The following is a 27,353-nucleotide window of genomic DNA, read 5'->3' as shown; positions in this document are numbered from 1 at the left end:
GTTTTAAGAGCTGATAAGCTGTTACATCTTATTTTTTGGATTAATTTTTAGAGTGTTTGGATAATAAGCTTATTTCCTAATTTTACTCATTATAAGATCTTAAATAAAAAGGTGGGGTAGAGGTACTTATTTAAAAAGATCTTATTTGCTCTCCAACAGCTTATTTTTAAAAAAATTAAGATCTTTTTAAAAAAAATTACCAAACACTTTGGAAGAGCTTATAAGCTCTAAAACATCTTATAAGCTCATTTTAGCATCTTATAAGCTTAGCCAAACACCCTCTAAGTACATCCACCCCACCTTTTTATTTAAGATCTTATAATGAGTAAAAATAAGAAATAAATTCATTATCCAAACACTCTAAAAATTAATCATAAAAATAAGATGTAACAGCTTATCAGCTCTTAAAACATCTTATCAGACGTTAGAGCTTATCAGCTGTTTAAAATAAGCTTAGCCAAACACTCTCTATATCTCAAATAAAACAGCAAAGAACAAAACTCATAGTGCATATCTGAAGAATAACCAGAGATTTTAGAAATCCAACGTAGTTTAGATTCCTAAAATTTATATTTCTCATTTAATTATTTTTTTAGAAAATTCATATAATTCTAATTATTAAGAAATTTCTGATGTATGTTAATATTAAATTTCTAATGTATGTTAATATTACCAAAAACCATCCTAAATCATGATCTTTTAGGTGTTATAGTAGTTTACCAAAAACATAAAATCAGCAAGAATTGTTTGCTAACAGTAATAAACAAAATTTAAATAGTTAAATATATTGGTACAAAATGCAATGATGCCATCAGTATTTACTTTTCTCTTTTTTGAGATACAGGATATTACTACAACTTTACCACCGACGGAAGCATGTTACAACTTTAAGAATTGGGCCCAAGTAATCAGACATTCTCATTTCTTTGCGGCCCAACAACGTTGTACAAGTTACAACCCCACAATTTAGCTCCACATGTTGTTTAATAATTTGATTAAACTCTACTGATAACAACAACTAGGATTTCGCTGTGTGGGAATTTCAACTCCAATCAGAGTTGATTCCTTGTGGGCACCAGGTCCGGGTCCGTTACTTTAACGGGCCGTTGAGTTACCATGATCTACATTCCTCCATCAAATACTTGTCGGACCAAGTGATGGGGCCCTCAGAGCGAGGGATTTTGCCTTTATGGTTCAGGCATTTCGCAGAGATAACATTTCAAAATTAAAAATTAGTAAAAAAAAATGAATTAAATTACAAATATGACATCTAAAATTCGTGTGTTTGTAACAAATGACGGGAAAATAGGAGATATATAAAAAATTAAAATTAAAAATAAATAAAAAACCTCTATCCGAGTGGATATTAGGATTCTTGCTAGCAAACCCGATTTGCTATGAAGATCATTAGTCATTACAGAAAAAATGATGGAAACAAAAGGAAAAACTACCGAGTGGATTTGGATTTTGCTTGCGGAGTTGCAAATCTGATAAAAGTGTTATAAAATTAATCATATAAGTGAATTCTTCCATTTGCATTGAGTGGGCCAATGTAAGTCCGAATATATGAAATCCCAAACAAAGATTAACACACATCACGATACATATAATATTTGTAAAGCCCCAATTTTCCAGGCCCAAAATTTCTATACAACCTTGACTTCTAAATTATTATCATTATTAAAAAAATAATAATAATATATAAATAAAAATAAAACCCCCCCCCCCCCCCCCCCCCCCCCCCCCCCCCCCCCCCCCCCCCCCCTGTGTGGCTTTGGTATAATCTTTAACATAAATTTGAATATGATTAGTATGCGTACATAGTACACACTTCAAATAGTGACATAAAACTCAACAGAACACTATAGAAATGAAAAATCAAATAGTAACATTGATGCGGGATCAATCAAGATCCGTAAATCGGGAATGCTTGTTCGCCTATCCTGCAAAATAAATTAACATACTATGTGACACGCCACTAAATTCGCCGACACTCAAGTTAGATGACGTCGCGTGTTAATATCAAACTTGAATTGTACGAAATCTCCAAACTTAAATTTTAGTAAATTAATCTGATTGGATGGTCAAAACCACTCCACATTTCTTCTATTTAACTACCAGCAATAAAACAATTGGCTGCTAATTAAAAAAGAAAGACAATAATGAGAAATTTCGTGTTCCAACCAACTAGAAGGGTTCCACACATATATGACATAAATGATAAAACTCAACTAAAACTCCATTAGGCCACTAATATTGGTTTATTAAATTAGTTTGTAACACCTCACTAATGACAATTATTTGGTCTTAATATAAAATTAGGCCAAATACACAATTTGTTATACTTTATATATATATATATATATATATATATATATATATATATATATACACACACACACAAACCCATTTCTTTTCTAGATACATAAAATTAATTGCCGTATGTCATTATCTACACAAACCTATTCATTGTTTGATCTTTGAATTTTATTTGGCATGATGGTTAGCCATTAACACATGTTCGAACCATCGAAAGACATCGTACTCAAACGAATGTTTACTTTATATATATTTATATGATTTTATGAAATATTTGAATGTGTCAACCGCGAGAAAATCGTAATTGTTTTCCCCTTAATTTTTATTTTGGAAGATAGTCAAATTGTTCACTAGAAAAATACCCTTTTTCCTCTGATGTTGCTTCGATTAGTAGGGAATTGATCGAGCTGAGATTTTGATAAAAAAATTGAAATTTAATTTTCATAAATAGTTTCCGCAGAAATAAAAAATCGGATTTTTCACTTCTAGATTGTCCACGTTCTTCATTAATAAACGCATTTAATGCACAATAAGTCCCGTATTATGTATCAAATCGGCAACTTAACGAACTAAAAACGAATATTTTTTTAAATTAAAATCGTCGTGAAATGCATTTGGAATAACAATATACAGACATGGAAACAAATGTTAGACTTTTCAACATACCACACCACACTGTGTGATCCTCGTTATTTCTATTTTCTAGCAGGGATCTAAAAAATCTTCTAGATATTTTATTAATTCAACATCTAAAAAGATGAATTATGACAACCCTACAAATAATTTTATGTTTCAGATTTTTTTATTAAAATATTTTTTGTCTAGTATATAACCCTATTATTAAACTCAACCACATAAATAATGATATATTGAAAAATATTTGTGGCCCATAATCCAATATGAGTGAAACCATACATATGTATGATTATAAAGAAACCACATACATATATATAGTGCTATCATAATCATATATACTCAATCTAATATATTGAAGATCAAATCCAATAATATAGTTTCTTAATCATGATAAAATATCGATTATCACAGTAACAAGATTTTAGGCGCTACAAGTTATCATAAAACAAATTGGTGTCAGAAAATATGCAAACCCTAACTTTACAGTACATTCAAATAACACAGAAATAAACACGGCATTAATTCGATTATGAACCGTCAATAGCCGGGCTTCGCCGGCGCGAAAAATTGTTACCAAACACTCCACTTGCAACTTGCATTATTATTGTTCATATTTTTGTTAGCCAGTACAGCAATAATGCAATATTCTTGATGTGGCCTTCTTTTTACTTTTTTTGGTCTATTTAACACTATTTGCCATCACCATTGACGGAAAACATGTTTCCACTAACTATAGGGCATCATTCTCATTTCTCATTGTGTGGAGATATATTAAAAACCATTAACCAATTAAAACATTGTTTTTTCAGGTAAAGTGCATCTTAATCTTAATTAATTTCATATTAAAGTATTAATTACAGGTAGACTCTCCAATGTTGGCTTTGTATATATTTTTATATTTATAGTATATTTTTTTTATGAGTGGACAGTCCTCACAAATTAAGGAATCTTCCTCAAGAATAATAGCATCTTTTGTCACATTGTAAATGGAAAACGCGATAAACATATGACTTTTATTAGTTATTTGAATTGACTAATTAAATTGTGGCTGCATTTTCAGCATATTGATTGTGATTGACCGACTAGTTTTTAAATTCAAGACTCTTTATTTTAGTAGGTTTCATAAGACTTTACATAAATTATTGAAAATGTTGTTAGGTCGGGCTAGCTAGGGGTGTAAATGAGGTGAGTGGACTCGACAAAAGTTCGAACTCCAATATTAATTTTAGAAGGTCAAGTTTGAGTTTTCTAACGAGTTGAGCTCGAACATGTTCTTAGTTGTTTGTGCGCCAAAAAAGGAATACTCAAAGAATTCGAACTCGTTTACATGCACCCGTAGGTTAGGCAAATCCATCTTAAATCATGATAAACTCCATTGAGCTGTAGATTCTATTATTTTTGTACAATATAATATAATATATTTTTGAGCAAATTACGGCCACCGCTGAGGTGTTGCCAAATTACGAAAAAATCTTTGTGTTTGAGTAATTACAACCACCACCCTCCTTTTAAATATTTTTACATTAAATTTATGTAATTCGGTTATTTACCGAACAAAATCGTATATTCAATTCGGTAAACGGTGTGAAATGTTGGTGTACCGAAATTTCGGTTCGGTTTTACAGATTTAACATTCCTAAATTTACCCCTTAAAGGATTTTTTCGTAAAATAATACATAGTTGAGGGATGGTTGTAATTATTCAAACATGAGGGGTTTTCGTAATTTGAGTATAACCCATGGTTTTTCAATTTATATTATTATATGTAATAAATGGGCCGGGCCAATGTTGAATTAACCACGAACTCCGATCTGATTCGGTCGAACAACCACGTGGAAAGTGGATCAGACCGGCTGTTTTAGCGGATCCGGTCCAATATATAATCAAACCTTTAAAAATAAAAATGGGTAAGAATCCGGTAGGTGGTTGTACGTACCCGACAATGGGAAACACGCTTTAACCGACTGTACCTTAACCCACGAGGTACAACATGGGGGCCCTAATCTGCTGCAACACACCGTAATGATCATGCATCATGATCTTTAGCTGCAAGCATTGATTTCTTTTCACGTGACTTTTCTTTGCGCATCAACGGCTAATTCTCCCACTAGCTAGCCTATCTTTAATCACTAGTCACTAAACTATTATAAACTCAATTCGTTAATATAGCAATTCAAATTTGTATATTTATTTTTCAATAAATTATGAAAGTCTGTATATTATCGAGCTTGGTTATAAAATTATAAAATTATAAAAATATGTGAAAGAGAAAAATACTCGAGTTTAATTCGATTGCTTATCGAACGAAACATAAATACAATTTTTTAAGCTCGAGCATTAATTCTGATCAATTTATCGCCCCTAATCTATGTCTCTCTCTCTCTCTTCTAAAACCAATATTAATGTTCATGGTGAATTGATCAACATTATTAAAACTTGTAATAATTGTGTGAAATAATGTAAAGCAGCCTCCAATTGAAGTCGACTATTCGTGAGGTGGGATTGATCAATCTTGAGGCGGTGGAACCTTGTTATTGATTATGTACACATGACACAATTTGAATTTGAAATATAATATAAGATAGACATTACAATATTTAAGACAATTAAAAATATATATATGATGCAACATGAACAATGAAAAATGATTTTCAAAATTTAAAATAAATTGTAATATTACTTTTGAAATTTGAATTAAAAAAAAATAATTGAACAAACTATATAATATCATAAATTATCCATTAGGAGATGTTTGAGAACTTATCGGGCTAAGTGAATCGAGTTTCGGTTGTCTCAACCTCATGTACTATCGGGTCCATTGTTATATATTCGAGTTCGTATGTTATCAAATCTGATTACTGTAGGCTCAAACTTGGCTCGCGCGTTTTTTCGGGCTTCAAGTTTATTTCAACTCTCTAAGAATAAGTTCGACTGAAATATAAGCCATCGAGTTTCGATTAGGGCCGATTCAATTGGCGGTTCTAAAGTTTACTAATAATTTTTTTATAAAATATTTGGTATTTATGTTATACTATTTATAGCCTACTAGGAAAATATCTCATGGTGTAATCTATTTTAAGATAGTGTTTAAATCTACAAAAGGCGATAAACATGTCCGAATTAGTGACGATTAGATACCGTTAAATCTGGGCCATTGGATCAATTCTCCCACCCATTTCTGCTGGCCCAAAATACCCGGACTAAAAAAGAAAGAAACCCATCAAAACACCCAAACAAACGGGTCCCATCCGTGTGATTGGTGCCGACGGATTTAAATCTATTAATTAAAAAATAAAAAAAGAAAAAAAGAAAAGGAAAAAAGAAAATTCCGCGATCGTGATTGACTATGCCACAAGCGGGCCCCACTCCACTAACAAACGGACGCCAAACGCCCATTAAAATCCAGTTAATTCCGGACTTCGAGAACGAAAAAAACTTAAAAAAGTTAGCACCAAGAATACGAGACAGCGGATGAGAAGACACGTCAAAGGAAAGCCAACATACAATTGCCGAGATGTCCGTGATTTGGCCCCATGTTCTCACACGTCACCATCACTGCCCCTTTTTTTCTCTCTCCTCTCTCTCATTTTTTTTTTAAAATTTCCATCCTACTATAAATTCCCAATTCCCGCAGAAATAAACCCATCATCGCACAATTCGCTTTTTTCTTCTCTCTAAAACTATTTTGATTCACTGTAACGGCACACTTTTTTTTTTGGTGTGGAACAATTGTATTGTGTTTTTATTCTATAATAATAATGGAAGATTTGAAGGTTACGAAGAGGGGGCGAGGTGACTCGGACGAGTCCGAGTTGGATATTGACTCGCCGGCGGTGAAGAGGCTCAGGGAGAATCTTCTCGACGGTTTCGACGAGGATGCCGAGTTTTGCACCGAGGCTCAGGATCTCGACTCGTTCATGAAGAGCTTCGAGGAGGAGATCACAGCTTCCCCTTCCGCCGCCGCCGCCAGAGATGCGGCGGAGGTGGTGGATCTCACGTCGGATTCCGGCGAGTCACTGCCTGATTTTGGTTACTTGCTGGAGGCTTCCGATGACGAGCTTGGGATACCCCCAACGGCGTCGTCTCCGGGTGAATTTGAAAGTGGTCTCCGGGCTGAGTCCGACTCGTCGGGACTCGGATCTGAGTTTTGGGAGATCCCTAATTATGACCCCTTCGGATTGGAATTCGGAGATTCGGTTACCGGCTATACCGGTGAATACGTGGCGTTGGATGGGTTGTTTGATTACTCCGATCTGGGCTTGGGGCCCGGCGATTTTGCATGGAGGCCCGAAACATTACCCGCCCAATAGGATTATAAGATAGTCTTTTTTTTTTCTTTTTTTAATTTTATTAATTATTAGGCTGAATTACTGTCAATATTTTTTAATTTTTTTTTTGTGTCTGAAAAATCTTTTAGTGATACTGATATTCAAAATAGGTGTATGTGCACAGATGTAACCCTTTTAGTTTTACACGGATTAAGGTTATGTTTTGTTGAGTTCACAAGTTGTTTTTCGGAATTAATGAAATAAAATAAATACTTTGTATTTATATTCTAGGAGGAGAATATTTTTATTATATAATTGATTATGTAATTATTTTCTGCATATTTAAAATAGTATTCGAGTACTGTTTACATGTAAAAATTACATATAGGGGTGGGTTGTTTTTACCAAATTGCCCTATCAACTCGTCGTCCCTATGTAAATATACCGATTGGGACCGATTATCGCGCGTGTGTGTGTATATATATATATATATATATATATATATATATATATATAAATTTATTACATTCAGGAAAAAAATAAATTGGAATTTTAGAAGCTGGAATGGAAAAACTTCGGATCAAAATCAGCTACTCTCTGGAGTTCGGAATGAAAAATATTGTTCCAATATCGAAAAAAATCGGGTTGAAATCGACGGAATTCGGAATTTATGTTACAATTTTAGCCGCTAGTCTTATTTGTGAACGGGCTTCAAATTTTTAGGCCCATCTCATGAAAGACCAAATAGATGGGCTGACGAGCCCATTTAGTAATGCAACCCGTGCAGATTATATTCGGGCCGGGCCGAACGTATTTTGCAAAGGAAGCCCAAACACTAAGTCAAAGTACACTATACCCAGTAGTAAGATAAACATCAGCTAAAAATCCCGAATCCCTTGTTTCGGCAAATGCTATTTGCTTTACGCAATCGTGTTTCTCACGACCCAATCATACCTGATGCGCTGCCTGTTCGTCGTCTCACGACCATCATAGCGCGTGTGATGTGAGCCTTTAAATAAAAATAACCAAAATAAAATAAATAAATAAAAATAAATTCTTTACTTGCACCGTCGGGTTTTCTGTACCCTGCTGTTTGTTTTTTTCTTCAACTTTCTCCGATTGATATTTGCAGACGATAAAAATTACTCACCAAAATCACGAAAATTGAATAGATGAAGATTTTCGTGAAGACGCTCAAGGGTACCCACTTCGAAATCGAAGTGAAACCCGATGACACGGTTCGGTTTTTTTTTTTTTTTTAATTCATTTTTTTTTTCTAATTTCAAAGTTCCGTACGAAATTTGCCTGTAATTTTTTTTCTAGGGATTTTTTTTTTTTTTTAGTTCGATCAGTATTATATTATAACTTAGTTCTGAGATCAAGTGCGTATTTTCGTGTCGAATTTTGAAGAATTATGATGTTAATAATTGTTTAATTTAGTATTATTATTGATTTGATTTCTGCTTTCAATGTGAATTTCTTTGTTATGGCTTGGTTGATGATTCACCGAAAACCACATTCAGTATGTTACGAATTTTAAGCAATGGAATTTTGAAGTTCAAATTTAGCAATTTATTGGTAGCAATTTAGCAACTTATTCGATGACATTATTAACTGCATAAAAAACCCTAGTTTCCGCAAGAGGAATTGTTAGCCCAAGTATGGGTGGATCAGACTCGAATAATATTTTTTAGGAGAAATTGTTGTCTTGCCGTATTTATTTTAGTTCGTAATTGTCACGTTAGATCTATGTTAGTTTAACTGGTGCTTTGTTTGTGTTTTACGAAATTGAGCTCACGAAGATGATTTTTTTAATTTATTTTTTTAATTTCAAAATTGGCAGATTGCGGACGTGAAAAAGACGGTCGAAAACACGCAAGGGGCAGATGTTTATCCTGCTACACAGCAGTTGCTTATTCATCAAGGAAAAGTTTTGAAAGATGCCACTACTTTGGAAGAGAATAAGGTTGCTGAAAATAGTTTTGTCGTCGTCATGCTCACAAAGGTAAAATTCAATCTCTTGTTAATTAATAATTACGATTACGTTAGCAGAAAATACTGATTCAGTTGATGCACTTATTCATAGAATAGCAACAATCAAATATTTAATGGGGGGTAATTATATTTGGGAAGTTTACGGTGGAATATCTAGCCTTCGGTTTATATATTTATAGAATAACGATATCGAAAGAAGCGTATGTGTATTAAACTATAGGAGAAAATGAAAATTAGGTCAAACAGATGCTAAAATCTATTAGTCAGCTAGTTCTTAAAACTCACTGGAACCGATACTTATCGTCGGCATGCCAGATGTCAACATGAATTTGCTCAACTTGTGGAAGGCTGAAATTACGCACGTATTTTTGCTATTGGTTTTTTTTTTTTTTCCTTTTTGGCTGTGATAGTGTATTAATAAACTCGTGATTAAAATGTTTTAGCAGAAGGCATCCTCTGGTGAAGGCTCAACAACATCACGTGCGCCTACTCCGAAGGTATACCGCATTTATTTATTTATTTATTATTATTATGAAAAAAAATTCTCTCTCACGTATGAACTATCCATGTTTGGTTAAACATTTAAACATGTTTCTTGATTTAATTTCACCATTATTCTACTAGATCTTTCGTATCTTCACGGAATTAATAGCTGCAATTTTTGTGATCTTATCACGATATACACTTATGAATTAAGATATAACTGTGTGTGTATATATTTATGTATATATAATATATATTTGCATGAATCATAAACGTATTTAAGCTGTCTCGTTTCCTTAATAGGCACCACAAACAAGCGAGCCACCTACTTCCACTCCAGTATCCGTAACTCCATCCACAATTTCTCAACCACCTGCACCAGCGTGAGTTTTTTTTTTTCTATTTGCATTATAATATTGCATTTATCCATGATCGAGTTTTTTTTTTTAATGTTTTAAATTTTTATTGCACGATTTTTATTTATCTTTATATGTCACAGTGCTGCGCCTGCGCCTACTTCTGCTCCTATTCCTGCTGCTGAAGATGCGTGAGTATCCATCTAATACGGATTTTTTTCCTGCTCAACAGATAAATTTTGAGACACTTATTTAATTATTTTTTTAATTGTATATTTACAGATCGGATGTGTATGGGCAAGCGGCATCTAATCTTGTAGCTGGGAATATTCTCGAGGGAACAATCCAGCAGATTCTTGATATGGGTGGGGGGATTTGGGACAGAGATACAGTTGTACGAGCCCTTCGCGCTGCTTACAACAATCCAGAGAGAGCAATTGATTATTTATACTCCGTAAGTCTTGTCAATCTATCCTCCATTTCTCTATCACGATGCAAACTTTACAAATCTTTTTAATAATGGTAGTATTATTTTTTCGCTGATAGCATCTTCTGATGTAGATTATTTAACGTCGTTACTCGTGTTTGGTGTATCTCAGGGGATTCCCGAACCAGCAGAAGCTCCAGCTCCAGCTCCAGTTGCTAATGTGCCAGCTCAGCCTCAACCAGCTCCTGTACCTTCAGTGGGACCCAATGCAAATCCACTGGATCTTTTTCCTCAGGTTCTTGATTTTTTTTTCTTTTTTTATTATTTTTCGTCCACCTCAGTGGAATTAATTATTTGGGTGACGGGATTTGATACTCGTCTACAGGGCTTTCCAACTATGGGCTCAAATGCTGGTGGAGCGAATGCCTTAGATTTTCTACGTAATAATCCACAGGTAGGGTTATTTTTCTTAATTTTTGTTTTTTATTTGTTTTTTGGTTTGGGTTATTTTAATGTGTGAGCTTGAAAGACAACATTTAAGGGATTTTACTTATGGTAATTATGAAAACATGACCATGTTCTTAATATTCTGCCTCAGTTCCAAGCGTTGAGAGCAATGGTGCAGGCAAACCCACAGATCTTGCAGGTATTTGTTCCCCTTTTTTTGAAATATTTCGTTTCTATTATTAATTTATTGGTAATATATGTTGTAGTAATAAAAACCCGAGTGATTATTTGTGTTTGTTGGCAGCCCATGCTTCAAGAACTAGGAAAGCAAAATCCTCAATTAGTGAGGCTGATTCAAGAACACCAAGCTGATTTTGTCCGCCTCATCAACGAGCCTATTGAAGGCGCAGAAGGGTATATAAATATATAAACATATTTATCGTAAAAAAATATTTATCTTTAAAACATGTTTTTGGTATTATCGCAAAATTTGAATTTTGGGTACTTATTTTTGTATCAGAGATTTGCTTGGGCAGCTTGGAGAAGGAGGGATGCAACACGCTATAGAAGTTACACCCGAGGAACGTGAATCTATAGAAAGGGTAGAGATATAAACTATCACTTTTTATTTTACTTTTTACACAATAAAAATAAATAAAAAATCGATTATTGTGCTTATTTGGCTCCACCGTTTTTTTAGCTTGAGGCAATGGGATTTGATCAAGCGCTTGTGTTGGAGGTGTTCTTCGCCTGCAACAAGAATGAAGAACTTGCTGCAAACTATCTCTTGGATCATATGCATGAGTTTGAAGAGTGATGATATTAAATTTTAAGTTGGGATATATTTTCTTTCAATACTGTCTGAAAATCGTGTTTTTCTTTTTTACTTCCGTCGACTTTCTTTGCGGTCATATAGTGAGACGTTTAGCCCTCTCTCTCTCTCCAAGAATTCATAGGTTGAAAAAGAAAAGAAAAACGAAGTCTATAAATAATATTGTTATGTTTAAAATTGCGTGTATAATATATCCATGTGAAGTTACTTTTCGGGATCTTGTGTAAGAGTTTGCCTGTCACATGCTTCTTGTGATTGCTCGTCTTTATTTCGAATAACGACGATTCTTAAATTTGCTTCATAATGCTCGATTATGTTCGACCTTGGTTTTCGTGGTCTTTGTGAGGTGCAGATAATTAACTAATTAAGTATTCAATTAGACCACTTTAAATTAATATAGTCGGTACTAGTAAAATTCTATTATATGCATTTTAAATGAGTTGAAATTGGGATAAATTATTATTTAAAACAAGGTTATTATTAGTAATTACTTTTGTGAAAAAATAATACACAAATCAAATTTATTATGACAAGTATTCTAACAATTATTATGGATTTGAAGGACGCCTAACACAACTAAATCAAGTAAAATTGATCCCTTTTTTTTTTCTCAAGAAAATGACTTGTCAGTCTGTCATTTTAAATTCTAATTAAAAAAATAAAAATTAAAAAATTAAAAGGGGTTGCAGTAATAACTATGAAATGATTAAGCATGTGAAATATGGCCCTAAATATATACAAATTCGACATTGAAAAATCTAGATCGTTCCATTAGTAAGTGACACGTAGAACAGTGATTTAGGATATGGCTAGCGTATGAGACCATTTTAGAACCTATGTCCAATGTCCCAAATTGGACCAGAATCACTTGTCCTTCTCAGCCCACCCCACTTTCTTTTCTGATAAACCTTTTTTTTTTTTTTAATTAATTAGTTTATTTATTTATTTGAGAGAAAATTGAAACAGAAACTTCCAGTGAGAAAGAGAGAAGGATTTTTCAGTCTTCATTTGTGACCAGAAACTGTTCATCATACCATTTCATACTAGTGGGACCAAATGATTGATGGTTTGCGAATTCGACATGTGTATTTCGCACGTAAAACGATATATTTCGATCTATGCATAAGACAAATTATCGTTTCTATGCCACATCCAGATTACATTGGATGAATTTTTGTCGTTAATCTACACACACTGGTGTGGATGTGTGTTCGTCTATGTGTACATGAATAGTAAAAATTTACCCGATATAGTATAGTATAAACCGGTTGAACGTTAAACATGGTGTAGTCTGATTAGTGGAGCGAGAGACTTAATTCAGATAACTCTGTTCATCAAACATTGCGCTCTTTTACTCCACCAAATGTTGTTTGTGTAATTACTGATGTCATTGCTTACATCACTAATGAAATAGAGTGTAAATCAAATACTTAATAATTCGCTATTTACCAAAATAATTTTTTTATTTAAATTTATTTTCATATTCAATTTTAATTTTTAAAATACACCTACTCAAGACACGTAATTAAAAAAAAAAAAGTATCAACAACAAATTATTTGCACAAGGATAACGATTTTGGTTTTAATTAAGATGGTGTTAATTATGAAATTTAATTTAAAGAATCCGAGCCGAGATACTTATGATAAGATAAAACGATTTAAATAAGTTAGGTATTAAATAAATAAAATCCAATCATGGATTTCATTTGATCTTTAAGTCACGCTTGAAAACAAGCTCCACTCACTATTGTTCTTTGAAAAGCTCAAATATCTAATCTGCCTAATTATGAAATCAAATATTAAACTTAAAAAGGTGCCATACAAATTAATAATGTACATGCAAGCTGATTAGCTAGAAACAGAATCTTATGATATGGTATGATTTTATATTTCTATTCAATCCATTTTACCCCATTGAATTTATTTCAAAATATACCACATATACTTGACTTAAATTAAAAAAAAAAAAAAAAGACGCAGAGACTAATCTTATAGTGCTTTCAGCGAACACAAACGCTCACGACATTCGATTGTGAACCGTCCATACACAGACTCTACACATGGACGGTTGCTTGCAAACCTAGACTAACATCTTTAATTCTTGATATTTCGATAATCTTGAGTTTTGCCATCTATATCTGTCACACATTTTCATATTTATGCTGGTGTAAATGATCGTTCATTTATATTTTTATTCGAATTTTTAGAGTTTTTCGTACCATTTTATATATTGTTCATATCATATAATTGAATTGATCACGACAAAATCATTGAGTTTTCAAAAAATTAAAACTCGAAAAGTTTAATTGTAGTTTGTATAGAGTCCATGATGATTTTTTTTTTTTTGGTAACATGTATCTCACAAAGATCTCTATAAATCAATGTTTCGGATATATTATATTTTGAAGTTATTTAAATTTGGAATAAAATTAACAAACATTTATTTATTTTGTAAAATTTATTATTCAAAAGAATATTCGAGAGCGTTGCATCTGAATTTTTAAATCGCGCGGTAGCCCAAAAATACCAATGCAAATATGAGCTTAGAGAATCATCATTTATTAAAATGAAAGCCTAATGTAGTGTGTTTGTAATTACCATTTATAAAATCAATTTTGTTTTTATTATATAAAATAAAATGAAAAGCAAAACCCAAAAATCTAACCAGCCATATTCGTTAATGGAAGTGGCTAAACTTTAGTTTCTTGCCAGCATTGCATGACGTCACAAACCCTTTTGAGTGAAAAAAAACTCGCAGCTGTCCTTCACGATTCTCCTCTCTCAAAGAATCATATAACTTTTCATTTTTCTATTTTTTTAATAATTATTTATTTCTTAGTGCATGTATATATGATTTATAAATGTCATGGTAATTATAAGAACTTGGTTAAAAAATGCCCACCTCAAGATAATGTCAAATTATGAAAAAAAAATCCCTTCTGTTTTGGTAACTACAACTACTATCAACTATGATTCTTCTTACACGTCTATCCTTGCGGTGTCAAACTTAACAGAATCTTGTAGATTATGTGGAATGTTCTCTAGTTTGTACTCGTTTTGTGTAACAATGCAATTTTTGATGCACCGCAATCTGAAATTTACAAGCAAGAGCCACATCTTATGATCATCATATTTTAAAATGTGGAGCTCGAATGGAATAAAACGAGTACAAATTCGAGAATATTCCACATAATCTACAAGAATCCACTAAATTTGAAACCACAAAGGTTGATGTGTAAGAAGATTCATAGTTGAGAGGTGTGATTGTAATTAGTTAAAACACAAGGGTTTTTTTTTTAATTTGATCTTACTTCAGGGGTGACTGCAAGTTATCCTAACAACTTATCATTAAATGTAAAAAAGAAACAAAAAAAACTGACGGAAGAAGTTAAATTCAGAAACTAACTGAATGTGAAAAAAAAAAAAAAAAAGAAACCAACTAACTGCTGCCTATATATACTTGCCTTCATACATATCCCTTCAATGCTTAAAAACATCAAAATAACTAACATTAAAAAAAAAATGGCAACGAAGAAGCAGAATTCCCCGAGTGTCGGAAAAAAACAAGGTGGCATTATTACCATGCCATTCATCTTCGGTAAGCTTCTTCGTTTTTTTCATATATAACAACGAGCATATAAATTTCTTACAAAACATCATAGTTTCGAAACAAAATCATTTTTTCCTTTTTTTTTTTTTTGGCAGCAAATGAAATATGTGAGAAATTGGCTGTGGTTGGTTTTGGAACAAACATGATAAGTTACTTAACAAGTGAGATGCATCTTCCACTAACTAAGGCAGCCAACACTCTCACAAACTTCGGCGGCACTTCCGCCATGACTCCTCTACTCGGAGCTTTTATCGCAGATTCCTTTGCCGGAAGATTCTGGACCATAACTATTGCTTCAATCGTGTACCAAATAGTAAGTATTTTCCGATCTTTTTTCTAGTTAAGACAAGTAAATTATAAGTTTCTAAAATTGTTTTATTTCATGCAACCAAAATTAAAGTTCGATTTTTTACTCTATATGCACACATATAGTTATATATAAATGGTCCTCTAATTTGGTTTATATGTAGATGTGTCGTCTCACATGATTAAAGTTCTACCAATGGTAAATTAGATGTCGAATTTATCAATTTCCAAACGTTCATATAAGTAAAATGCGTCAAGTTTATTTGTCGCGTCATAAAATAAAAAATCATGCAAAATAGGGCTAAAAACACTATATTTGCAAAGTTATTGCATGTAAAACTGAAACATGACAAGTTAGTGGACTAAATTCCTAAATAGGCCAACATAGAGGACCAACTCTACAATTTTCCCTATAGTTTTATATAGGAGTTTATTGCAATTGGTACCCCTGTGTCACATCAAATTGCTAAAAATTACCCTATATATGTTATTTTATTGGCAAAATGTCCCCATAATATTTTCTTTTAGCAATTAGTACCCCTGCTTAGGGGTTGTGTGCTAAAAAATATAAATCGTAGGGGGGATTTTGCCAATAAAAATAGTTTTTTTAACAATTTGATATAAGTCATATAACATACCGGGTACTAATTGCAATAAATCTGTTTATATAGTAACATTATAAAGTATCTTAACTATGTTTTTTTCTTTTGGAATATAAAAACAGGGGATGATTAGTTTAACACTATCAGCAGTATTACCAAATTTAAGGCCACCCCCTTGTAATAAAAGCAACCAAATCTGCAAAGAAGCAGATTCAGACCAGCTGGCTATTCTCTACGTTTCGCTTCTACTAACAGCCCTTGGCTCGGGGGGTATTCGCCCCTGCGTAGTATCTTTCGGGGCGGACCAGTTTGACGAAAACGACCCCGAGCAGAAAACAACTACGTGGAAATTCTTCAACTGGTATTATTTCTGCATGGGGGCATCGATTTTGGTGGCTAATACGGTCATTGTTTATATACAGGATAATGTGGGGTGGGGGTGGGGTTTAGGGGTTCCGAGTGTGGCTATGTTTTTTTCGATTACGGCTTTTGTTTTCGGGTACCCTTTGTACCGGAAGATGGAACCTTCCGGAAGCTCGTTCACGAGGCTGGTGCAGGTTTGTGTGGCGGCTTATAGGAAGAGGAAGGTGGCCGTGGTTTCGGATTGGACTATGTTGTATGAAAATGAGGATCTTGATTGTGCTATTGCTCTTGGTGGCGAACTTGTTCACACCGAAAGCATGAGGTGAGTAATGTCTTAACTATTAGAATTCGAATGACGGGGTGGAAATTGTTACGAAATTTCCGAAATCCGCAAATCCGATCCGAAAATTTATGATTTTGGAACAACGTTTTTCATTCTGAGTTATGAGAGTTTTGATTTCTGATTCTTCCAATTTGTTTGGAAAGGAATTGGAATATAAAGACTATCCGATTTTATTTACGAAAATTACACTTATAATATCAATATCACTATATATTTTATGGTTACATGTGACTAAAAATTTCAAATTTCTGAATTCCCAGCGATTTCAATCTGAAAATTTTCGATTTTGACACAACTTTTTTCATTCCAATTTCCGAAATTCTGATTTTTCCGATTTTTTTACTCTTCGGAATTAGTATTTTACTATTTCACTTCCGAAAGAAATTGGAATTTGTTCGAAAATTTAAATACCGATTTGATCCATCCGATTTCCACCCCTACGAATGACAGTGTTTTCGAATCTTGTCATAGATCTCTTAATGTGTTTATTAGCTTAGTGTTAGTTAAATCTTATTTGAACAAACTTTATTACATAAATATCTCACTGCGGCATTTCATCGAACACGTACAAGGTTCTTGGACAAGGCCGCCGTTGTAACAGAGGAAGACGACAACCTCAAAACCCCCAATCCATGGAATCTCAGCACAGTCCACCGCGTCGAAGAGCTGAAATCCCTAATCAGAATGGGGCCAATATGGGCCGCCGGAATCCTCCTCATCACCGCCTCCGCCCAGCAGAACACCTTCTCCCTCCAGCAGGCCAAATCCATGGACAGGCACCTCACGCAGAGCTTCCAAATCCCGGCGGCGTCGATGAGCGTGTTCACGCAGATCTCCATGCTCGCCACCATCGTCTTCTACGACCGCATCTTCGTCCCCTTCGCCCGCCGGTTCACCGGCCTGGACCGCGGCGTTTCGTTCCTGACCCGGATGGGGATCGGCTTCGTCGTATCGCTGCTGGCCACATTCGCCGCCGGCTTCATCGAGATCAGGCGGAAGCGGGCCGCGGCGGCCGGCGGCCTGATGGACCGGCCGGACGCCGTGATCCCGATCTCGGTGCTGTGGCTGATGCCGCAGTACTGCCTCCACGGGATAGCGGAGTCCTTCATGTCGATCGGGCACCTGGAGTTTTTCTACGACCAGGCGCCCGAGAGCATGAGGAGCACCGCCACCGCGCTCTTCTGGCTGTCGATTTCCGCCGGGAGCTACACGAGCACGCTCCTCGTGACGCTCGTGCACAAGTACACGGCGAGGGCCGACGGGTCGAATTGGCTGCCGGATAATAATCTGAACCGGGGTAAATTGGAGTATTTCTATTGGCTGATCACACTTTTGCAGCTTTTGAACTTGGTTTATTATTTGCTTTGCGCCAAATTCTACACACTCAAGCCAATTCAGATTCGGAATCAAGAAGGTGATCGTCACATGAAAACAGAAGATGGGTTTGAACTAACAAACCATGTTTAATCAGTACAAATACTTGTGTTTTCTGTTGCTATTATTATTATTATTACTACTATTACACGAGTTCTAAGGTTTATTAGAAGTAGGATCAAGAATTTGGTCTTTTTTTTTTTTTTACGTTGATCTTTGTGTATGTATTTACCGTGTTAGAAAAGAGCAGTTTATGGTTCTGGATAGAGGGATTTCGTCTTTTGGTGCTAGAGATCAGTTTCTGAATCTATAATGTTAGTGAAATTCTCAAATTTAGAATTTAGAAGACTTGCTACAAAAGAATTAAAAATATTCAAAATCAACTAGGTCAATAGGTTCGAATCTTGATCGGTTTAGAAAAAGTCTTATTGAATTTCTAGAATAATAGTATTATGAAAATATAAATGATTGACAAATTAAAGTCATTGATGTTTAGCCTATCATTTGTGTCTATGTTACATACAACAAGAAGTTGAAAATTATATAGGGCAATTCATTTGAGGGAAATTTCTTCACAATTTAAAAGGGCATATTGAAATTAAAATATCAAATTATCAAGCCTAGTATTGACACGACATTTATTATTAGAATACAAGTACAGTTAAACCTTTATATGATTAATACAATTGGGATTAACAAAATTCTATTAATTTAATAAAATATTAAATTATCAAAATAATAATTTAGTAGGTTTTTACCGAGTCAAAACCATAATAAACTAGTATTTAAGCGAGGTTATTAGTTTATCGATATTCTACTAAAATGGTAAACAAAAGGGTAAAGAGGTAATAAAGGTGAAAAAGGAAAGAGGGTCAAATACTCAAAACGATGGCTACTTTTGGTTCAAGATGGCGCCAAAGTAAAAATGCTCCCGCGTACCATTCTTCGCACAGACAGGTGTCGACCCGCAGGCCCGAAATCCCCAGCCCGATTACCAATCAAATCCAAATTATAAAATCCTCTACATTTTTTACATAAAATTGCAGTTTCACTCCAATCATCACGTAATTTCATTTGCTATTTTTTAGGGCAAACCGCAAAATTCGCGAAAGAAGAAAAATCCATGGCCCTGAAATTTTACTCCCTTTTCTCAAGAACAGAGAGATCATGCAGCGAGGAAAAGTACGCACTTTTTTTTTTAATTAATTAATTAATTAATTCCGCCCTTCGCTCCATTCTCCATTCTCTCTCTCTCTCTTCTCTTTCTCTCTCTTCTCGTTTCAGTTGATTTTAATTCTGACATCGAATTATTGACCAAAAAAGAAATGAAAAAAACATGATTTTGATTTCAAGGAGCGAAGGTTCTCTCACGAATCCTAGGGTTCCGATGGACGACGACGACGACGTTTTCGAGGACAGCAACAGCACGGAATTAACGCCTCTGTCGGCGGTGGCCGACGCGTTTGAAGATCTCTCCGCCTTATTGAAGGCCAAGGGTTTCGATTTCGATCTCGATTTGAAAACCTTCTGCGGCGCTTGCTCCCTCGTCTCCATTCTCTTCGGCTGTTTGGGCATCGCTTTTAAATTCGCCGAATTGGAGTATATTTCTAAGGTTAGGTTAATTTTTATCCTCAATTTTTAATTTAATCTTCTGTTTTTATCATGGTGTTTATGATCGTATCAATTCCAGATAATTGTGCATTTCTTGCAAGAGTTTATTGCATTTAGCACCCCTGTGTTTTGGCGAATTGCTAAAAGACCCCCTGTCTTGTAAATACTAGCAAAAAAAACCCATGAATTTTCTTAATTACTTGGAATAGGAGGATATCAGAAGAGAAGTTTAGGAATGAAAAATGAAAATGCATGAAAATTCCAAATTGTAATTTTGTATTCATTTATGTTTTATGATTTCTAAATTTTTGCTAATAAAATTGGATCATGGGGGAATGTCGCTAATATTTATAATACGAGGGGATTTTTTTTTACAATTAGGGTAAAAACAAGGGTGCTAAATGCAATAAACCCTTTTTATAATATGATCTGGCTTCTATTGCTTTGCCTTTTATTACTTGCATTGAGAATAAAATTGTTTTCAGGTAAGAGATCTTACAGGAGCGTCTGAAAGCTACGGGACACTTAATAATATAATCGATTTTGATATACAAAACGACTCGGTGAAGACACCTGGAAGTCTTACACGCAACCTGCGTAGAGTTAGGCAGGGTCTCGATCTCATTAGAGCTATATTTCAGAACTTCCTGTCGACGGAGTAAGTAAAAAAAAGGTTTTAATATTTAAATATTTATTCATAACAAAAAAATGCGTGTTACGACTTACGTGTATTTGATTGTTTAAACTATGTTACAGTGATTACTATTTGAAAGAAGCAGCTTCAACAGCTTACGCGAAAACGTGCGCGCCTTACCACACGTGGGCGGTGAGGACTGCCGTTTACGCCGGCATGTATGCTCTCCCGACAAGGGACCAACTTATCCTCAAACTAAACGAAACTGGTAAGTTCAAATTTTACGTGTGTCTTGTAATAATAAATAGTTATAAATTTTAAGAAATTTATTGCAACGAAATTCTGACAGATGAGTCGGTGGAGAGAGAAATGATACGATACATCAACGCGTCCCTTCCCGTGATCGAGTACATTGACAAGCTGTACACTTCAAGAAACATCAGCTTGGATTGGTGAATTGGATGTACTTTTTTTTCTGGGCTATATTCTTTTTAATTAGTTCAGATTCCAAAAGTAACTAATTTATTTGTATAATTATATATATAAAAAAATTAGGCTCTAGGGTATCGATAAATGGATGCTTGTGCCTGGTTGTTGCCGAGCTTCTAAGAATATTCGTAGCAGTAATTTATTTTATTTTATTTTATTTATTTTCCTAGGCAGGATTTTGAGGTGCCCAGCAATAATACTTATGATGTATCTGTAATTATGTAGTATGCCAGGAATGTGTTTTATACATATGTTCATACTTCTTACAAACCTTAAATCTTCATTTACATGGTCAAGCTCTCTGGATTCTCGATAATCTTCGAGAATGTCTGAAGGAACGCAGCCAGGTCAGCACCATAAATTATTCGGTGATCAGCTGTCACATTTACCTGTCACACACGTTGTCGGGTATAAAAAATATTCAATCGAGCTCTAAATCATTCTAATATATAACACCATAATATAAAGAGGTCGTCAATTCTTTATAACGTACCAGCAGCGTGTTCTTGACACTGAAAAATCCGTCTTTGTCGGCTATAACCGTAGGTTTTGAGGCTCCAACAGCCATAATAGCACCCTGGTCATCGTTTACATCACTTCACCATATAATAATAAAAATGTCGATTTTTTCGTTACAAAATTATCGATACGGATATCGTTCTTCACCTGGCCTGGAGGAAGTATAGCATCGAATATATCCACTCCAAACATGCCCAAATTAGATAATGCGAACGTCCCTACATAAATTAAATATTAGAATTGCATTAAATAATTTCTTCAAAAAAAAAGTCGATAAATACCCGAATTGTACTCGTGGGGCTGCAGTTGCTTAGTCCGGGTTTTCTTTAACAGCTCCTTCCATTTTTTCGATAACAGATAGAGATCCAACTATAATTTATCAAGAAAGAAAAACAAGTCTTGATTATTTGAAACTTCATTACAAGAACAAAATTAAAGTTACGTTCTCGGACATCTTTATACCTTGTCGGCATCTTGAAGAACAGGGGTGATCAATCCACCTTCTATAGCGACAGCCACGGAAATATTTATTCTCGTATTGTACACGAAACTTTTTCCGTCTTTACAAGCAGCGTTCACTACTGGATGCTGAACCAATGCCATGGCTGCAGCTTTTGCTAGCAATACTGTCATGGTTACGCCCTTCAACTTCACCTATCAAATTTGTCGAGAATCATAATAAAAATACCTAAATATCGTAATAACGAAAAGCGACGACATTGCGACGAAATCGACAATCTAGAAACAAATTTTACCTTCTCGTAGAGGGCATCGAGTGCATCGGTGGCAATCGAGTAACTTGCCCTGAAAACCGGAACAGTTAGACTGTCTACCATATTTCTCGACACGGCAGCTTGCATTTTGGTGAACGGCACTATATTCGATCCTGGATTCGCCGGAGTAATAGGTTCGGCTTTTGGCGGAGATGCCGTTGGAGCAGCCAAATTAGCCACCACCTTCTCCGGCTCGGCTATTGGTGATGATTGGGCGGCAGCTTTAGCCCTAGCTTCGGCAATTTCGTCCTCTGTTTCGGCTAATAGACCAATCGGCGCGCCGATTGGGGCGGTTTGGCCTTCGCTGACAAGGATGGCGGCTAGAATTCCGCCGTGGAAAGTCTCCACATCCATATCGGCTTTGTCGGATTCGACGACGACGACCGATTCGCCTTTGGACACGTGGTCGCCTTCGGATTTAATCCAGCTTACGATCTTCCCCTCTGTCATAGTTGAGCTGAGTGCCGGCATGAAGATCTCGCGGATCTTTGCCCGGACGAGCTGGCGGCGAGGAATTCGCCGGGGTGCGGCGGCGGAGGAGGAGAAAGAAATGGAGGGAATTTTCGGCGGGAGGAGGGAGGAGGCCATTATTGGCGGCGATGGTGGAGAAACGGCGCCGTGTTTAATTATCTGACGCCCGTTAAGTGTGTGTGAAAATGTCAGTATGGAAAAAGGAAATCGTTTGACGGAGAGTTTGTTACTTCGTTAAGTTTGAGTAGTCCTACCTGTCACTGCCAGTGAGAGAGAGAAACGTTGGGTATAGCACAACTGCTGAAAGACATATATACTTTTTTTTTTTTTTTTTTAATTTATATACAGTACTTGTTGATAAATAATTGCCAAAAGTTGGATTGGAACCTGTTTGACTTTTCTTTATTATATTAATTCAGGGGAATAAAATTAGGATAATATATTGTCAGATAAGCATTGAGAAATGTGAAAATGCTTGATTTTTTTTATTTTTTTCTTAATGATAATTTTTTATACGTAAATTATGAATATTACATAAGTTAATATATTTTATTCGGGGCTATTATTTGGGCTCAAGCCTCGAATTTTGTCAAGTCGGCTCGACTTATTTACCACTCCTAGTCGTAACATTGAAAAAACGATATCTTGATTTAATTGTAAAATATTTATTAGGTCTTACCATAATCTATACATATCATAAGATTGTATAATATTATTTGGTTAATCCTAATATTTTTATTTTTGGCTTTTGTTTAAGAAGCTCAATTTGCACTGAAATGCACATACTATTTCCCAAACACGGTCTAGTGGACTCTCTTTGCTTTGCCCAATCCAATATTATTGGGTTAAACATAAAAGCCCAAATGCAAGTATGAATTGTGCATCTCTTCTTATTACTTGGCCCTTCTATAAATACAATACATAATTATATTTTCCACGTGTCTTTAACATATTGGGCACCCCTTTACTTGTTTTAGTTGTAAAGAATATTCCTGTAATTTACAGTTTTTTTTTTTTTTTTTACACTATTAAAAAAGCCAAGTGATGGTATTTTTATTCACTAGATTGGACCTCTTTTTAAGTATCTTTAAATTTTCAATTACCAAGGGGGAAAATTGAATGTGAAAAAGTACTATACCATAAAAGAATCAAATTGAGGGCCTCAAAAAAGTAAAATTTATATTCCCAATTGTCAACATGTAACAAATTAATACAACTATGGTCTACGGACTATGAAATGGATTCATTATCCGTCACTTAATTTTCTTAGTTATTAATTTCTATGCTGTACTCGATGAAGTTATAAGATTTTTATCATTTGCATTTCTTATTAATTAATTGTATTGATATATAATATCATCACGTTTACTATTAATATTAATAATATTATACCTGGTCCAATCAAAATAAAATAAGAGTAGTTTTCTCATAAAGGTTATTACATGACTGTCACAATTGAGACAGCTAAACAGGCTAATTAGATGTGCTAATAATTGAGTTGTTACATATGTGACACTTGTCATTATTCAGTTTGGCATAGTCAAAAAATCTCAAATATTTGTTATTACACTTTAGTAGGAGTGGTTCTTTTTATTTTAATTTAATTTAATTATGTGTGAATTTATTGATTGTGCCCATGCACTTTCCACTTTTCGATTCCTCGTTGGTTACAGGGCTTAAATAATTTTGTTGGAGGGGCCCATTCTTATTTGGGAAACTAATGGGGCCTTATTGTGATTTTCAAAAGATGCTACTACTCTGATTTGAATGTGATGATGCAGCTATCATTTTTTTTTTTTTTTTTTTTACTATTATTATTATTATTTATTTTTTTACGAGCACAAAAATGTCATTGCAAAATCTTATAATCACATATAGTTAAGTGCTATTTATCATAATGTTAATTTACACAATTTGAGGAGACACCAAGTTTAAATTTCACATATTAAAAATAGGGTGGTGATATACGCAGGCCAAATTAAACATTCAGGCACTTTTTTACCATGATTTTTTACCTTTTTACCATAACTATTTACCTTTTGTACTATTCCTACCCAATTAAAAATAAAAAAAAAAAAAAATTAAATTTTTGTGCTCGTGCAAAAACACACGAGCATTTCAACAGTGCTCATCTGATTTCACACGAGCACTGTTGAAATGCTCGCATGTTTTTGCACGAGCATCTTATAAATCAAAAAAAAAAAAAAAAAAACTAATAATAATCTGCTCGTGTAAAAACACACGAGCGGTTGCAAACTGCTCGTGTGATTTCACACGAGCACTTTGCAACCACTCGTGTGTTTTTACACGAGCAATTAAAAAAAATAAAAAAAAATAATAAAAATGCCTGCTCGTGTGGATTTACACGAGCACAGTGGATGCGCTCGTGTAAATTCACACGAGCAGGCCAACGTGTGATTTTTTTCGTTTTTTTTTTCCGGATTCGTAATCTACATAACAAGAGGATCGTAAAAACGTAAAAATTACCTCCGATCTGTTGACGATTTGCACGGGCTTTGCGAAAGAAAATCGAAAGGTTGAGAGAGTTTTGAGTTTTTTTACTTTTTGTTTTTTGAAAAATGGTAAAAAATGTGCCTGAATGTTTAATTTTGGCCTGCACAAATCATTTCAGTTAAAAATAGTAAGTGATATGCCAATAAGCCCGACCTATATTTACTGGGCCACATGCCCAGTTTAAAAACTATTACTATGGATGCTCAATCACCTTCAAATAAGGTTTGAGTCCGATAAATTAGTCTCGGTCCAATCATGGAAGTATAAATAGAACTTAAATTCATTTAATTAAGGTACGTCTTATTATTCAACCAATTCATTTGCTCGTATTCTCTCTACTATTACTGACTATCCACACGTGTGACTTGAGCGTCGGAGGGTTTTTCGCCGGATCAACTCTCGGCTTAGATTACATGTTTTCTGTTCGCATGATTCTTAAGTTAAGTAAAGTGTCTCAGGATCATGCAGGGGCGGACCTAGGAGGGTTTTCTTGGGGGGGGGGGGGGCTGAAATATAGGGATACGCCCCTGGGACCATGTAGCTCGTGAGCATGTGATCCACCTTGCTCTCCCAATTATTTCTACTCCAATATCCCAAGTGATTGAATAATAGCATCATCAGTAAGATTTTTCATTTCAACATTTTCTATAAACAAATTAAGATTCCGAGCGGTGATATTAGACCTCTTTTGCGGTCAAATGATCATCAAAAGTTTAACTTGTTTTAAATACATGTGTACGAATTTTTAATAACGATGATAACTTAATCAGATCTATAATACCATCACCAGTTCGCCACAATTAGTGGAACCAAGATTTTAAGTACGAGAGCCGAATACACTAAAAACAATTCCAAGAAGGAGGAGGTGGGGCACGGACCCCCTCCACCTTATACTGGCTCTGCTACTGATTACCACTATTTTTTTACCGAACTAACATACCAAACATATGAGTATAAATACATATCATGAGAATAATAATAATCAATACATCATTGAAATTTTTTCCGATTCCTCACAAATACTTTTTAAATATACTAATTAAGGTAAAGTAGGGAATTATTAATAAATAATGACCCACTAACTAAGAACATATGCTTACTAATTCAATAATTAATATCCCTCCATAGCAAGGAGACAAAGCACACACTTGGAATCCAAGAGCATGTTTCCTCTACTCAAAGCAGCCAATGAGCAAAGCGCGTCACTCTTTTTTCTTAATTTTTTAATGAGTTGGATTTCACACGTGTCATCATCTGAAAGACTCCACGCTTCGGTAAATATCTCCAGCAATTGGAGGACCAATCAGAAACCTTCAACCAAAATCTGATTCTCAACTACCAAATCCAAATACTGCAGTGCACTGTTTGGCAATGGCCCATTTATTTTTCTTCAATTAAATAAGTTTGCTTTTTAATTAATTTTGACAAAATAATAATAATTGGGCCATTTGTCAAATCTAGTGATTCATCCCCGTTTTGGTAACTGTGTTTTGAGAATATATTACCCAATGTAAATCCGACAGGTATAACGGTGTAATAATTAAGTAATTACAAGTCAAAAATCCCCTAACTACTAGCCACCCAACTTCCTTTATTTTTTTTAAATATTATATTTATAAATATAATATATGATTGTAGGTGTTATAACGGTGTCGATTCTAGTGTTCGAAAATATTAAGCAATGTTGAAAAATGATGTATTTAATATTTTTGTATACACCTATTTTATTACTTAAAATACAAAACAAATGTAGTAGAAATGCACTCTCTCCGTTTTTAATTAGCTGTCGTTTTTCAGTTTCACAAAGTATTAAAAATCTCAATAAATTTATTTTGAGTTTAGAAAAAAAAATAATTAAAAAGACTAAAATAACATTGATCGTTTAATAATGTGATAAAAGAGAGTTACTACTTAAATTAAATTAATTATATTAAAAAAAGGTATCATATTTAAAAACAAATAAAAAATATCAATTATTTTA

The 27,353-nt window shown here is 34.4% G+C and overlaps 5 protein-coding genes across 8 annotated transcripts; 4 read left to right on the top strand and 1 right to left on the bottom strand.

The window, feature by feature from the left end:
- Nucleotides 1–6,383: 6,383 nt before the first annotated feature.
- LOC105966231 (uncharacterized) lies at nt 6,384–7,506 on the top strand. The gene has a single exon (XM_012990797.2). The coding sequence runs from the start codon at nt 6,714–6,716 to the stop codon at nt 7,263–7,265; it is 552 nt and encodes a 183-aa protein (XP_012846251.2). The 5' UTR covers nt 6,384–6,713; the 3' UTR covers nt 7,266–7,506.
- Nucleotides 7,507–8,121: 615 nt separating this feature from the next.
- On the top strand, nt 8,122–11,975 carry LOC105966164 (ubiquitin receptor RAD23c). Of its 2 annotated transcripts, none has more exons than XM_012990728.2 (12): nt 8,122–8,461; nt 9,067–9,228; nt 9,665–9,715; nt 10,005–10,084; nt 10,201–10,248; nt 10,340–10,511; nt 10,657–10,779; nt 10,870–10,938; nt 11,083–11,130; nt 11,236–11,345; nt 11,452–11,533; nt 11,632–11,975. In XM_012990728.2, exons 1-12 carry the CDS (start codon nt 8,396–8,398, stop codon nt 11,746–11,748), a joined length of 1,128 nt encoding a protein of 375 aa, XP_012846182.1. In that variant the 5' UTR covers nt 8,122–8,395; the 3' UTR covers nt 11,749–11,975. The 2 variants fall into 2 exon arrangements, with proteins under 2 accessions (XP_012846182.1, XP_012846181.1); XM_012990727.2 differs by having other exon boundaries at nt 9,662–9,715.
- Nucleotides 11,976–15,203: 3,228 nt separating this feature from the next.
- On the top strand, nt 15,204–18,651 carry LOC105966165 (protein NRT1/ PTR FAMILY 3.1). 2 transcript variants are annotated; one of them, XM_012990729.2, is made up of 4 exons: nt 15,204–15,361; nt 15,469–15,686; nt 16,404–16,966; nt 17,560–18,651. In XM_012990729.2, exons 1-4 carry the CDS (start codon nt 15,247–15,249, stop codon nt 18,452–18,454), a joined length of 1,791 nt encoding a protein of 596 aa, XP_012846183.2. In that variant the 5' UTR covers nt 15,204–15,246; the 3' UTR covers nt 18,455–18,651. The 2 variants fall into 2 exon arrangements, with proteins under 2 accessions (XP_012846183.2, XP_088674611.1); XM_088818485.1 differs by having other exon boundaries at nt 15,223–15,361; nt 15,469–15,804; nt 16,096–16,966.
- Nucleotides 18,652–19,371: 720 nt separating this feature from the next.
- LOC105966108 (Glycolipid transfer protein (GLTP) family protein) lies at nt 19,372–21,365 on the top strand. Its single transcript, XM_012990656.2, has 5 exons — nt 19,372–19,543; nt 19,715–19,973; nt 20,458–20,630; nt 20,729–20,874; nt 20,956–21,365. The coding sequence occupies exons 1-5, from the start codon at nt 19,485–19,487 to the stop codon at nt 21,060–21,062; spliced, it is 744 nt and encodes a 247-aa protein (XP_012846110.1). The 5' UTR covers nt 19,372–19,484; the 3' UTR covers nt 21,063–21,365.
- LOC105966107 (dihydrolipoyllysine-residue acetyltransferase component 4 of pyruvate dehydrogenase complex, chloroplastic) lies at nt 20,303–23,171 on the bottom strand. 2 transcript variants are annotated; one of them, XM_088818484.1, is made up of 7 exons: nt 22,370–23,146; nt 22,077–22,268; nt 21,896–21,983; nt 21,762–21,832; nt 21,589–21,672; nt 21,367–21,484; nt 20,303–20,619 (listed from the first exon to the last, which is right to left on the bottom strand). In XM_088818484.1, exons 1-6 carry the CDS (start codon nt 22,973–22,975, stop codon nt 21,380–21,382), a joined length of 1,146 nt encoding a protein of 381 aa, XP_088674610.1. In that variant the 5' UTR covers nt 22,976–23,146; the 3' UTR covers nt 20,303–20,619; nt 21,367–21,379. The 2 variants fall into 2 exon arrangements, with proteins under 2 accessions (XP_088674610.1, XP_012846109.2); XM_012990655.2 differs by lacking the exon at nt 20,303–20,619 and having other exon boundaries at nt 21,290–21,484; nt 22,370–23,017; nt 23,113–23,171.
- Nucleotides 23,172–27,353: the final 4,182 nt, after the last annotated feature.

This window comes from Erythranthe guttata, chromosome 5 (genome assembly GCF_056151865.1).
Source record: "Erythranthe guttata isolate IM_541 chromosome 5, IM_541, whole genome shotgun sequence".
In the NCBI taxonomy this organism is placed as follows: Eukaryota; Viridiplantae; Streptophyta; class Magnoliopsida; order Lamiales; family Phrymaceae; genus Erythranthe; species Erythranthe guttata.
Note: the sequence above shows the minus strand (reverse complement) of the source record. Positions and strands in the feature narration are given on the sequence as shown.